Here is a 14845-nt window from a genome sequence, read left to right on the forward strand (position 1 = left end):
CCGTGTAGTTCTGTTCCGATTCGTTCAGCTTCCTTGAGTAGAAGGCGCACGGCCTCCATGTGTCTTGGGCCGGTCCCGGCTGGAGCAACACCGCTCCTATCGCTCTGTCCGACGCGTCGGTCTCTAGCCTCATCGGTTTCTGCAGATCCACATGCAGGAGCTGTTCCTCCGAGGCGAACGCCTGCTTTAGCCCCTCGAAGGCACGTTGGGCCCCTTCCGTCCAGACGAACTTCTTTTTGCTACTGAGACAATCCGTGATGGGTGCGGTTAAGTGGGCGAAGTTCTTGATGAACTTCCGGTAGAAGTTGCTGAACCCTAGGAACCTCTGCACATCCTTCCGGGTTTTGGGAGCCTTCCATTCCAGCACTGCCTGCACCTTGCCGGGGTCCATGGCTAGACCTCTGTCTGACAACCTGTATCCCAGAAATTCCACTTCCTTGGCGTGAAACTGGCACTTTTCCAGCTTGACCCACAGTTGGTGCTCTCGTAGCCTTTTCAGCACTTCCCTGACGTCCTGGACATGCTGTTTTTCATTGTCCGAATAGATCAGTACGTCGTCCAGAAATGCTACGCAGTTCTTGTACAGCAGGGGACCCAGCACATGGTGCATGAAGCTTTGAAAACAGGCAGAGCCTGACTGTAATCCAAATGGCATAACCAAATATTCAAAGGCCCCCAGGGGGGTGAACATGGTGGTTTTCCATTCGTCCCCCTCTCTCATTCGAATCAGATTCTAGGCCCCCCTAAGGTCCAGCTTGGTAAAAATCTTACCCTTCCTTACCCTGGTCAGAATATCATCAATTCTGGGCATTGGGAAGGTCACGGGTTCTGATACCAGGTTTAACCTCCGAAAGTCCACGATGAGCCTCAGCTGATCCGTGTGTTTTTTATCCACAAAAAACACAGGGCTGCCCCCCACTGCCTTAGATTCTCTTATAAACCCCCTTTTCAAGTTCTTGTCTATAAAGTCTCGCAACTCCTGCATCTCTCTGTCAGACATGGCATACAGCTTACCCACCGGCAGCTGTGCTCCAGGGAGAAGGTTGATTTGGCAGTCGAAGGGCCTATGTGGCGGCAGCCTGTCCGCTTCCCTCTCACTGAAGACCTCTTGTAAGTCTGCGTACTGTGGCGGCACCTTCCCTTTCTGCTCCAGCGTGGTTGCTGCTGCTCTGGCCAACCTCACCCTGGGCTTCTCCCCTCCTAGACAGTGTTCCAAACAGTGGGCTGACCCGAAGGTGACCGTGCGTTGGTGCCACGCCACCACTGGATCATGTAGCACTAGCCAGCTCATCCCCAGTATTATTGGGGGTCCCGCCAGTGTGGCCACATGAAAGGCTATGGTTTCTGTGTGCCTGGACACACTCATTCTCATAGGCGGGGTTTGATGTGTCACCTCTCCCCCTAGCAACTCTCTGCCATCTATCGTGGTGACTTGGAGTGGGAAATCCAGTGGCAGCAAGTGGATCTGGTGCTCCAGCGCAAACTCCTTACTAAAAAAATTACAGGAGCTCCCTGAGTCCAACATTGCCTTCACCTTGACTGGGTGCCCATTTGGGAGTTCTAGCGTCACCTCTATCGCTATAGAAACCTTGGGTGGGTCCGGTTGGGGCACTTCAATTAGTTGCTCGCTTGGCTGCTGCGCCCCCCTGTGGGCAGTCAAGCGCTGGCGTTTTCCTGCACCTTGTCTTCTGCCCCCTCCCCCTCATTTCCAGCGGCCCCCACCATCCCTTGCCAAGCCTTTCTTTGTGGGCAGACCCTGGCAAAGTGTCCTGGCCGTTGGCAGAGGAAACATTTCTTGGAGTTTCTCCCAGCCTTTGCTTCCCTTTTGACTATTTGTTGGGCGCTCGGCACCTCGCGTGCGCGCGCCCCATCAATTTCCATTGGCACCACGTCATTGGAAGGCTGCCTTGGCATCTCAGGAATGCGGTAGTCAGGGCAACGCTCCCCTCTCCCTTCCCGCCTTTCCAAAGCGCGCGCTTCCTGGCGAGAGCCTATCGCCAGCGCAGATTTTGTCAGCTGATCCATAGTCTCCGGGCGGGGCGCGCGGGAGAGCTCATCTTTAACGGCTGGGGACAACCCCTCCTCAAACAGCATTCGTATGGGCGGGCTGTCCATATCCCATTCGAGCCTGTGTATTAGCATCGCAAAGCGGGACCAATAGTCTCTAACGGAAAGGTCCCCCTGCTTACATCTCATCAGCTCCCGTTGGGTCACACTCTCCCCCAATTGGCTGGAATACATAGCGTCCATCGCCTGAAAAAACTTCCGGACGTCCTTCATGGCGGGGTTATGCGCGGCCATTAGGGGTCTAACCCATTCCCTCGCGCTGCCCTCAAGATGCCCCACGATGTAAGCCACTTGCGCCGCCTCGTCAGCAAAATCATCATGCTGCAGCTGCAGTGCGTACTCTATTTCTGTCCAGAATCCATTATATTCTTGGGGTTTTCCCCCAAACTTGTGTACCAGTCCGGGCACCTTCTTTGCCACTGGGGTGGGTCTCACCTGCGCGTCCTGGGTGCGCCTCTCGTCCAGCCGCGCCATCAGCAGTGCTACATGCCGTTCCAGCTCCTGGTTCCTCTTCACCAGGTCCTGCGCCCCCGCAGCTGCCTCCGCTGCCCCGGCGCCTCCTGTCTGGCTCATGTTTCCACTGCTTACTCACGAGTAACAGCAAGGGACTGGCAGATTGCTGTAATGGTATTGTGTGGTTACTCGTGCGTAAACTGCCTCCACTTCGATTAGGTGGTTTGCTCAAACATGTTCAGGGTTAGAGCTCGCCCTCCGTGACCTGTTAGTCACTTGCAGAATCTGCCAGTGGGCGTTTCTTGAATCTCTTCCAGCATAAAAGCTGCTTGACCCCAAGTCTCCGCCTATGTTCCCTGCGCGGAACGCGTCTGCGCAAGTAAGGGGATGGCAAGGGCGTGCCAGCGCTCTCTCCGCTGGTTTCGGTTGAAGGGTCTTGGAGCCCTGACACCGATTCCTCCAGCTCCTCTCTATTGGTGTCACACTGAATTCCTTCCCCCAGACTGGTTCCCTCTCCGGCATCGCTCTGGAGCCCTGCCTCCGCTTCTCGCTCTGATGTCAGTTCCCTGACAAGTGTGTTTTTACATGAGTAGAATGTGTGCTTTTATTTAAAATGCATCTCTGGGTTATTTGTGGGGCATAGGAATTCCTTCATTTATTTTCCTCCCAAAAGTATAGTTCGGCCCCCCAAAAGGTCTGAGGGACAGTGCACCACCCCCTGCTGAAAAAGTTTGCTGACACCTGGTAAAGAACAACAAAGCACAATGACATGCATTGATAAAATGTTTTTCTGGACCGATTATTTTTTTAAAAGGGCATTTCAGTTTGACTTGGGTGTACTGATGTGCTGCTATCTTTACAGCTCTCTTTTGTAAGGCAAAACTTTATTACTTAGTTTGTCGATATTCATGTATCAAAACGTTTTGCCTTTGCTAACATAAAGCTTTTTGGATCCCTTTTAAATTGAATCTTGGTTACAACATATTTATTCTTTTTCCAGTTATTTTTTGCCCTTGAAATTTTGACATGACTCTCTATGCTAAACACTATAACCTTTTCGGTACAAGCAGCCACCACTGCAGCTGCCACTTAACCTCCATTTGTGTCAATGGTGTTTGAGCTAACTCTATTGACATGAAAGGGGCTGCAAAACAGCTTGATGGACTGTGCCAAATGCACGCTGTTTATATCTATCCATTTTGCAGTGACTGACTGCTGGCTTCCCGAGGCAACTGACGCTCTCAGCTTTCCAACTCTCGTACAGAATCTGTAACCGACATAATTTCTCAAACAGAAATGCATGAACGATTGGTGCTTTTAATGGTGGGCACTGTCCTGGCTATTGTCCAACGCATGCAGCCAGAGGCTCTTGCTTATGAGAAAGAGATATTAATTCAGGCAAGTAATAGCACAAGCTCAGCAGCACAATTCAGGAGTTCAGGAGCAAGAAGTTCAGAAGCAACAAAGGTGTCCCAAGAAGTTTCCACACCCCTATTGCCAAGCTTTTAAAGACAAGGTGTGACACACACACACACACTCAAAGGACTCCCTTGCCTTGCGAGAATGCCAATATTCCAAGCACATTTTCTGCTGGGGCGAGTGGATCTGCTCCCATTTGCAAAGGTGGTGCCTGGTTCTAGGTGACAAGAACGCACCGTCCTCTTCTAGCTGCAGTTCAATCACAACCTCCTCTTGTTCATCCTCCTCCTTCAGCTGGTCGAAGCCCTCACCAGCCTCCACAAAGGCTATGCATTCCAGAGGAAGGCCAGAGGAGAGAGCTGCCATCTTTCCTCCTCCTCCCAAACTGACCGAAGATGGTGTGGGAAGGGGAGATCTCCCCTCCTCCAATCCAAGTTGGAACTTTGAAGGACCCCATGAATGAACAGTCATGTGGTCAAACAGTGCCATCTTCTGGAACCATGGTTAACATTATCCAAAACTGTTTAGAGGGCCAAGAAAATCAACCAGGTCGTGCTCCCGCTGTTTCTCTCCTGGAGGATGTAATGAGTCAGTGCTATTTTTGTAGAAAAAGAGGAGCTCACCAGGAAAGCCTCCCTTGTTCTCTTATAATGGCAATGGTGTCCATCTGAGAAGTGCCAGAACTGAGTTCTGGATGGAGAAAGAAAAACCCTGTACAGTCAAACCTTGGTTGTCAAATGTAATCCATTCTGGAAGCCCGTTCGGCTTCTGAAATGTTCGACAACCGAGGCGCAGCTTCCAATTGGTTACAGGAGCTTCCTGCACTCAAGCAGAAGCCGTGTCGGATGTCCAGCTTCTGAAAAACATTTAAAAACCGGAGCATTTACTTCTGGGTTTTTGGCGTTCAGGAGCCAAAACGTTCCAAAATGGAGGCGTTCGGGACCTGAGATTTGACACTAAGGAGTCAAGGTGACCAAGGCTGATCTGGTCCCAAACTGGAGCCTAAAATGAGAATGAAATGGGTCAAGACTGTCGGTCTCTCCAAGCACATCTTGAAGCTGACCTCTGCCTCTCCAACTTGTTTGACAGATCCTCTTAATAATCCTCACCACTGCTTCAGGCCTTGTTCGTTCTACAAGGAACTGTCTCATTGCTCAAGGAACATCTTTTGCACATTGCAGTATACGTAATGCTGACTACTGCATACTTTTCATTCCCTCCCAGCCTCCATTTTGGGGCTTGTCAGGAAAAGCTGGTGTCAGCAACCTCATGTCCAGAACCCTCAACATCTTTTGCAGAATGTGTCACATTAATTGTCTTCAGAGATGACGGTGCTTTAGACTTTACTTGCTGGGTGCCAAATAACCTGCCACCTTGGGAGTCAGCAAAGTTATGTTGCTGGAACATATTTTAATGTTCAAAACAAGCTAGGTCCATTATAATTTTGGCATTAGCCTGAAATTATTTGTTGTACAGTAACAAGGCAAACGCTTCTAGTAACATAATGGTGATTTAGCAATTGTATTGTGAATTGGTGCAGATTTCCAACTTGTAGAACTGCATTTTGTACATTCTATACAGTATTGGATTTGACAGGGTAAGTGTTGATACAACAGTATTTGTTTTAAATTGTATCCCACTTTGTCTTCAAAGAGAAAGCAAAGTGGCTAACACTAAGACAATATTTTTTAAAAAACAAACAAACAAACCAGTAATACATATAAAACAACAAAGAGTAAACACGGCCATCAACTAAAAACCTCCACCAAAAAAAAATTAATTAATAATACTTTGCAGTGGTGGGGAGGGGGCAAAATCAAACTGGCAGGTCAAAAGCTACTAGAATATTCAAAGATATAAGTTAAAAAAAAATACTTAGCTCAGTGGATCCTCTTTTCATACCAGCTAGGATTTTTTTAATGGAATTTATTACTCAAAATAAGCACAAACTGATTCAGCGTACACTTCATCTCAGAGTCTATGTAACCTGTATTTTAAATTGGTTCCCCTGCCCATTATGTTTTTACTGTGATTTTATTGGTGTTAGCTGCCCTGAGCCTGGCTCTGGCCGGGGAGGGCAGGGTATAAATAAAATTTATTATTATTATTATTATTAATTATAATGTATTTTTGTAAGCTTTGCTTTTTTAAGTTCTTGCTGCAAGAATTAGAACTCTACAAACCTCTGTGCACACCGCAAACACAGTGTGCATCATTTAAATAGACACCACCTATCAAAAAGCAGTTGGAGCTGTAGAATGGATCTGTCTTAAAACTCTTTGCAAATGAATTGTCTCTTAAGAAATGGCTGGATGCGCTAGTGAATTACTAAAAGAGGACATTTCCAGGAGGGGCGGACTGTTTCCAAAATAAAGTGTGATTGCTGGGATAGCTCAGTTGGTAGAGCATGACTTAGGGTCGTGGGTTTGAGCTCCATGTTGGGCAAAAGATTCCTGCAGTGCAGGGGGTTGGACTAGATGACCCCCATAGTCCCCTCCAACTCGACAAATCTATGATTCTAACTTTGCCCTTTTATCAGAACATATACAGTGTTGGGGTTTGCTTTAACACTTGGGACAGTATTACCTAGAGATAGTTAAATTATCTACTGTAGGTGCTATCCTCTCCCAGAAGCGGAATAGCTCCAACATGACTTATTCACATTTTTATCAATTAGTATATAATAGGTCAGAGGGACACGGGTGGCGCTGTGGGTTAAACCACAGAGCCTAGGACTTGCCAATCAGAAGGTCGGCGGTTCAAATCCCCGCGACGGGGTGAGCTCCCGTTGCTCAGTCCCTGCTCCTGCCAACCTAGCAGTTTGAAAGCACGTCAAAGTGCAAGTAGATAAATAGGTACCACTCTGGCGGGAAGGTAAACGGCGTTTCCATGTGCTGCTCTGGTTTGCCAGAAGCGGCTTAGTCATGCTGGCCACATGACCCGGAAGCTGTACGCCGGCTCCCTCGGCCTGTAAAGCGAGATGAGCGCTGCAACCCCAGAGTCGTCCGCGACTGGACCTAACGGTCAGGGGTCCTTATATAATAGGTGCTAATATTTATGGACCATCCTGTAAAAAAAGTGGGGCATGCAATCTAGCAATTGTAATGCCCAGTTTGAGTATTACAAGTGGATCTCATTGCTCTGCTCTCAGTTCACTATGGTAGGAGCAATAGACATTAGAAGCTTACAGTGCATCTTCTTGTCTTGTTGGTTTGGGGTACCGTGTCCAGGCACCACTTTCTAAAAAGGACAATGGCAAACTGGAATGTGACTGGAGGGTGACCTGGTGAGGATCTGGAAACTAAGTCTGATGAAGAATGCTTAGAAGAACGGTGTATATGTGTCCTGGACAAGATTAAATTCTAACTGCTTTCAATATACAAATATCTGAAAGACAGCATGTTATTTGTTGTTCCAGAGGGCAGGAGCTGAACCCATGGGTGGAAATTTCAGGCTTCGATTTCATCTCAATCTTAAGAGTTCTCTTTCACCAGAGGCATATAAGGTGATACAGTGGTAAAGGTAAAGGGAAAGGTACCCCTGCCCGTACGGGCCAGTCTTGACAGACTCTGGGGTTGTGCGCCCATCTCACTTAAGAGGCCAGGGGCCAGCGCTGTCCGGAGACACTTCCGGGTCACGTGGCCAGCGTGACATCGCTGCTCTGGCGAGCCAGAGCCGCACACGGAAACGCCGTTTACCTTCCCGCTGGTAAGCGGTCCCTATTTATCTACTTGCACCCGGAGGTGCTTTCGAACTGCTAGGTTGGCAGGCGCTGGAACCGAGCAGCGGGAGCGCACCCCGCTGCAGGGATTCGAACCGCCAACCTTTCGATCGGCAAGCCCTAGGCGCTGAGGCTTTAACCCACAGCGCCACCTGCGTCCGATACAGTGGTACCTCATGTTAAGTACTTAATTTGTTCTGGAGGTCCGTTCTTAACCTGAAACTGTTCTTAACCTGAAGCACCACTTTAACTAATGGGGCCTCCTGCTGTTGCCACGCCGCCAGAGCATGATTTCTGTTCTCATCCTGAAGCAAAGTTCTTAACCTGAGGTACTATTTATGGGTTAGTGGAGTCTGCAACCTGAAGCGTATGTAACCCAAGGTACCTACCACCGTCCTGGACATCAATGACATCTGTCACTGATGCTGCAGCTGCATTGTAGATCATCCACTGGGCAGGGCATTGGGCTAAAGACATGCAAACCCTCATTCCAACTCTATGATTTTACTCAAGTATGTTCCACATAAATATGTTGTGTTTTTTTTAGATTCATGGCTGACATCCCTGTGGGCAGCTGCTGCATGCTCGTCCTGGTCTGCTTCCAAGTTCTCTCCGCAGATGTTCACAGAGGACATTACATTGCTGCTGTGTACGAACATCATGTCATCCTGAATCCCAATCCAACAGCTATTACCAGTCGACGGTCTGCATTACAGCTGATGAACAGAAACCTAGACATTTACGAAGAGCAAGTGATTGCTGCTGTTAAACAGGTACCACAATAATTAATCACCTTGCAAACATTTTAAGTAACATGTGCCTAAGAGATTAATTGGTTTATTGTTACAGGAGCTTTTGTAGGCATATATACTGTATTGGAGGTTCTGGATGAAACAGAATTTTGAGCAAGTTCTTCCAAAGTCACAGAGCTCCTGTGTTTTTCTTCTATAATGGATTTTCTTTTGAAAATATTAGTGAATAACCTACTAGGATGTTGAAGAGACAGCATCTTATCTTAGCTTTTTAATTTTTAGATTGACTGAGAATGTGATGATTTGAACAGGATGCACTCATACTTTCCCCTGTGAAGGTCCTTACCTTTGAAGTATTTCTTCCCGATTTTACTTCTGTGAAATGGGCATTTTGTTGTGCTTTATGGGGGCAAGTAGGTGGTTTACTGGCTGAGGCTCAGACCTAACCTCTGCCTTTTGATCAGTTTTTCTGAGCAACATACATATTGACTATTGCAGCAGTGCCCACAAGTTTCAAATTTCCAAATGGGCACACGGGCCTAAAGAAAGTTGGGGACCCCTTCTTGGATGCCCTGCACCTGCAATTGAAGGTTTCCCTAACCAAGTGAATCCAGCACACAGTTACTTGTGTGGTGTTTGCTACTGAAGTCAATAGACATACGTTACAAAAACACAGAGCTTTTGATCCTTTAGCACCATGTTAAAGCAGCCACCACACTGCTTCAAGAAGGCAAGGATCCCCTTTAAAATCTGCATATGATACAGCTGTCTGTGTCTAAACGCTATGTTTCCCTCCAATCTAGTTGAATCATTTCACACTTCCAAACAGTTCTGGTGTAAATCCCCAAAGCTTTGGTGAAATTGCTTCTGGGCAAGAAGATTGTGGATTTTAGCCAAAAAGAAACTGGAGAGCGTTTTGTGGTCATTCCCTCATTTCCACTGTAAAGCCACATATGATCATCTAATTCATAGTACAGTAGTAGGTTCAAGGTCTTACAACTATCTTAAAAAAACACACAATTTAAATGGAAGTAACACAGTGTTCTTGTGTGTTTTGATTATCAGTAACACTTGAATGAGATTAATGCAATCTGCACAAGCATTTAAGTCTTCTTAGAGAGATTTCAAGGCACCTTTCCTTTTTTTTTTATTCTGACTGAAAGCTGTCTTTATTTTATTTTTGTTTGCTATCAGGGAGCACAGATAATTGTCTTTCCTGAAGATGGAATTCAGGGCTTCAACTTCACCAGGACTTCTATTTATCCTTACTTGGATTTCATTCCATACCCTGACTCTGTGACATGGAATCCATGCAAAGAAGAATACTTGTTCAATGACACAGAGGTATCTGTTATAACTGTTGCAGCACTGGAAAAAACTGGATATTCTTTGCTTTAATGGAATATATAGAGTGACACTCCGTTCCTTAGTGATATTTCACTGCTCTATTTCACTAGTGCTTTCTCTCACACTGCCTGATGCAATATTGGCACTGCATCTCAAAGCATTTTTGTTTACAGTCAATTTCAATCTCCAAGTATGAAGTTAAGGTTAATGTAAATGCAATCAAACTGCCAATTTCTGTAAATGCACACCCATTGATTTCTATCACTTAACTATGTTTGGCTGTTAATAGATCTCCTACCTGCTACAGGTACCAAGCACAAGCACATTTAAACTTACTTTTTGCAGAGAGCTGCAACTAAGTTAAGATGGAAATGCTATAACACGTTTTTCCCTGAAGATTTAGAATGTATTTGGAGCTAACACAAAAGTTTCTGAACAGAACAATGTTTTGTACATTCAAACTACATATGTAGGTTTCCATTAAAAACAACAAACAAAACCCAACTTTCTTATTCTAAGCTAGACAACTGTTATGAGTAAGTATAATATGATTTTCAAGAAATCTGTGGTTTAGATCGTTATAATTCTGGAAAATCTACCCTGACTCCACCCAAGCCTTAGCTCTTTTGTGTGCAGCAGAAGAAATTCTGTATGGTGCACTACACAAGGATCACAGATAACTCTGTCAGCTGTGGCAGCGTTGATCACTTCCTGAGCTGGACCTGGATTCAGTTTCTTCAAACAGGTGACAGGGTGCTGTCAAAATGTACGGTTGGTACATTCAATCAGAATGTGTATAGCCTACAGATCACGAAGCACATGGCTGCAAATGTTACATACGGGTTTGGTTTGGTTTACTCCACAGAACGTGATTTTTTGTGTAACGCTCAGCCCTGCTAGAGTAAGCTGACTTGATAGGAAGATAGCTTTCTTAGGTTGAAATCCTACCCATGCTTATTTGGCATAAGTCCCATCGAACCCATAGTGTCATAGAATTGTAGAGTTGGAAGGGACCCTGAGGATCATCTAGTCCAACCCCCTGCAATGCAGCTGGCCCATATGGGGATCGAACCCACGACCTTGACATTATCAGCACCCTGCTCTAACCAAACGAGGCTTACTAGTAAAACAGAGTTGTATACAGTCACAGTGTCAATTATATTGCTGACAGAATATGCAGGATCTTATAAAGTTTCCAGTTTTGAAGTGTTCCAAATGTTGCATTTTCTTTCAAAATCAGTTGAATAAAAAAAACTAATAATCTTTTAAGATTTCCTCCAACTTGCATTTACTAAAAAATTCCCTACTTTTAAAAACAACTGTCTCTACTGTCACAAGGTTGACTCCAATGAAGTCATTGCACAAGTGGAACAACTTCCCCATGTGCAGCCGACCATCCTCTCTCCCTTCCACCTGTTCCCTCCCCAAATCTGCTTGGTGGGGGACTCAGAGCAGATGCAGAGGGGGCTCTGTGAGGGAAGGAGAGACAAAAGTTGCATTGCATGAACGGAAGTTGTTCCACTTGCAGAATGGCTTTCCTGAATACAACCAAAGAGAGAGATGCTGCCTCTTCCGGTGGTGCCAAAATTAGATCTGTCAACCACTCAAAATTTATTTAACTAAAAAAAATGCAGTGCTTTTAATTTCTCAATATTACAGTCCCTCTAACAATAGCATTCTGAGATAATTAATGAATAGAGAAGTTTCAGCACAGTGATTTAATGTTTTGGAGAGAAGCCGAAATCATATTGCCAAAATCAGGAAATGACCACTGAAGGCTTCAGTCATCTCTGCACACTTACTTCTGAGTAGAGATGTTCAAGACTATATCTTTCACAAGCATTGAACATCTTTTCATAGGGAACCATTATAAGGGGGGGGGGAATCATATATACAAGTATACATGTTTAATTTGTGTTTGATCCAACAGCCAATTAATAGAGGACTGCTCAATGCTTATATTTATTGATGCAACAGAATATGTATTTACTTTTTTGCCCCATAGGTTCTCCACCGACTCAGCTGTATGGCACTGAAGAATCAAGTGTTTTTAGTGGTAAACTTAGGAACCAAGCAGCCCTGCAATCACAGTGATCACCACTGCCCACCAGATGGGAGATACCACTTTAACACGAACGTAGTATTTAGTGACAGCGGTACACTCATAGCCAGATACCGAAAACAAAATCTGTATTTTGAACGTGCCTTTGATACTCCGCCAGAGGTAGATTACACTGTTTTTAATACACCTTTTGCAGGCAAATTTGGAATTTTCACTTGCTTTGACATCCTGTTCTATGAGCCAACTGTGAAGCTTATCAAGGAACACAATTTAAAACAGGCTGTGTATCCTACTGCATGGATGAACCAGCTTCCGCTGCTGTCTGCTGTCGAATTTCAACAAGCATTTGCAGTTGCTTTCAACATCAATCTTTTGGCAGCGAATATCCATCGTCCTGACCTGGGTATGACAGGGAGTGGTATATACACACCATCAGAATCATTCATTTATTATAACATGGATAACGATAAAGGCAAGCTTATAGTGGCCAAAATCCCTATTACATCAGGGCATGAAACCAACAATAACAGGCAAACGAGTTTTTCAAACTTCCCTATGGACAATCAGATTTGTCGTAAGGAGGAACAAGAAGCCTACTGTGAAAAAGCTGAGAAAGGAGCCCAGGAAGCTCCACCTATATTTCATGGCGAAATGATGTATGACAATTTCACTTTTATGCCCATAATGGAAGCTGAAGGAGAGATCCAGGTCTGTTCCAATACTCTGTGCTGTTCCTTAAGTTACCAGAGACTGACTGTATCAAAGGAACTCTATGCTTTAGGAGTATTTGATGGCCTTCATACAGTTCATGGGACATACTATGTACAAGCTTGTGCATTAGTGAAGTGCGGCACTCTCAACTATACAAGTTGCGGGCAGGAAGTCACAAAGGCTACTGAACGGATAGATTTTCAGCTGCAAGGGAATTTCAGCACTGCTTTTGTCTTCCCTCTCTTGCTGAAGTCTGGCATCACTCTGGACTTTGCGGACTATCTGGGGTGGGAAAAGAACCAATATGTCATGCAGAAAAAGGGAGCATCTTCTGGCTTATTAACGGCCGGTTTATATGGACGATGGTATGAGAAGGACTATAACAAGCATGTGGTGCAACCAAAAGTCACGTGTCAAAATGAATGATTCAGGAGCTTGCTTAATAAAAGGAGATTATTGTCCAATGGAGTTCTTGACTTGAACTGTGTACACCTGAAAAGTAATTTTAGGTTGCATGAATTCATAAAGGTTCTTTATCAGTGAAGTGAAGGACATGAGGCAGGAGTTGATAATGCAGGTGAGCTGCACACAGGTGAGCTGCAAGCAAGCTGCCGGCCAGCTCTGTGGAGCCTCCTTTTATTGACACAATATGCAAACCCAGGCAGATACACTTTGGGCTCTGACCTTTACACATCTTCCAGTCCCGAGATCGCAGCGTGGTACAAAGTTATTTTGGCACCTGTTTCCACCGCGTTATTTTCCCCTTTCACAATGTACGACGAAAGGGACAAAGGTCTCAGAGACAAAGGTGACAGACAGGACACGGCAGACTACTTAGACCGCAAAAGGTTAGACAGAGGGCAAGATGTTCAGACAGCTGTGGCCTTATCTGTGAGGGGGAGTGTGCTCCGCACCCCAAGGTCACGCGTGTAGACAGCTGAGGCTGCCCGCAGGCGGGGAGTGTGCTCCACAACCAGCGATCATTCCTACGTATCAATTCCAAGGGTCCACAAGTTTTGGCTGATCTCAAAAGGGTTTGTTCTTAGCTCTGACAACACACTAGTTGTCACATACAACTAGGTGCCTGTTGTCACATAGAATCATAGAGTTGGAAGGGACCCCCAAATGTCAATCTATGTCCAACCACATGCAATGCAGGAAGCTCAACTAAAGCATGCAGGACAGATGGCCATCCAACCTCTGCTTTAAAAATCCAATGAAGGGGAGGCCACAACCTCTGTTCTGCTGTCAAGCAGCTCTTACTGTCACAAAGTTCTTCCTGATATTTAGCTGGAATCTCCTTTCTTGTAACTTGAATCCATTGGTTCAGGTCCTCTCTTCCAGAACAGAAAACAAGCTCTCTCCATCTTCCATGCGACAGCCCTTTAGATATTTGAAGATGGCTGTGATATTGCCTCTCAGTCTCTGCTTTTCCAGGCTAAAACAAATCCAGCTGCCTCAACTGTTCCTCATAAAGCTTGGTTTCCAAACCCTTGATCACCTTGGGCTACCACCTCTGCACATGCTCTCGCTTGTCAATATCCTCCTGAAATTGTGATACCCAGAACTGGACACAGTTCTCCAGGTATGATCCGACCAAGGCAGAATATAGCAGTACTATTACTTCCATTGACACTATACTATACTTCTGTTGATGCAGCCTAGAATAGTATTAGCTTTCTTTGCTGCTGCATCACACCATTGATTCATGTTAAGCTTGTGGTCTACTAAGACCCCAAGATGCTTCTCACATGTACTACTGGCAAGCTAGTTGTCACCCATCTTATATCTGTGCAGCTGGTTCTTCCTCCCTAAATGTTGCCCCACCCAGCCCACATTTTACCAGCTTCTCTGTAAGAATATTCTAGGGGACTTTGTCAAAAGCCTTACTAAACTTAATATACACTACGTCCACAGTAGTCTTCTGAGCTACCAAGCTTGTAACTCTTATAAAAAAAGAAATGAGATTTGTCTGTCATGACTTGTTTCTGAGAAACCCATGTGGGTCTTTGCATCCAGTATGGATAGGTTAAACACTTGTGAACTGCCCTGAGATTGACAGATGAAGGGAAGTATACAAATTTAAATAATACTAATACCAAGTAAAAAGGACTTTTATAGTGAACAGAAAGGATGTTGCAGAATAATATGTCACTATATTAATAATAAGATACTATATTAAGTGATGTGTTCTAATTCCACTTTCAATAACAGAACCCCCCCCCCAAAACACCAGAAGCTTTAAAGGACTCCAGTGTGAAAGATATTTATAAAAACAATAGTTTTACCTTGCACTTCATCCTTTTTTTTCCT

The 14845-nt window shown here is 45.2% G+C and overlaps 1 protein-coding gene across 2 annotated transcripts in view; it reads left to right on the forward strand.

Annotated features, from left to right (window-relative positions):
• The window catches only part of BTD (biotinidase), a 69529-nt gene extending 56529 nt beyond the window's left edge, over positions 1–13000 (forward strand). For both annotated transcript variants that reach the window (XM_079948031.1, XM_079948030.1), the window contains exons 2-4: positions 8208–8433; positions 9607–9756; positions 11765–13000. In XM_079948031.1, the coding sequence (XP_079804157.1) occupies positions 8212–8433; positions 9607–9756; positions 11765–12958 (1566 nt within the window). In that variant the 5' untranslated portion in view covers positions 8208–8211 and the 3' untranslated portion in view covers positions 12959–13000. The remainder of the gene's footprint in view (positions 1–8207; positions 8434–9606; positions 9757–11764) is intronic.
• Positions 13001–14845: the final 1845 nt, after the last annotated feature.

This window comes from Podarcis cretensis (genome assembly GCF_951804945.1).
Source record: "Podarcis cretensis genome assembly, chromosome: 12".
NCBI classification, from domain to species: Eukaryota; Metazoa; Chordata; class Lepidosauria; order Squamata; family Lacertidae; genus Podarcis; species Podarcis cretensis.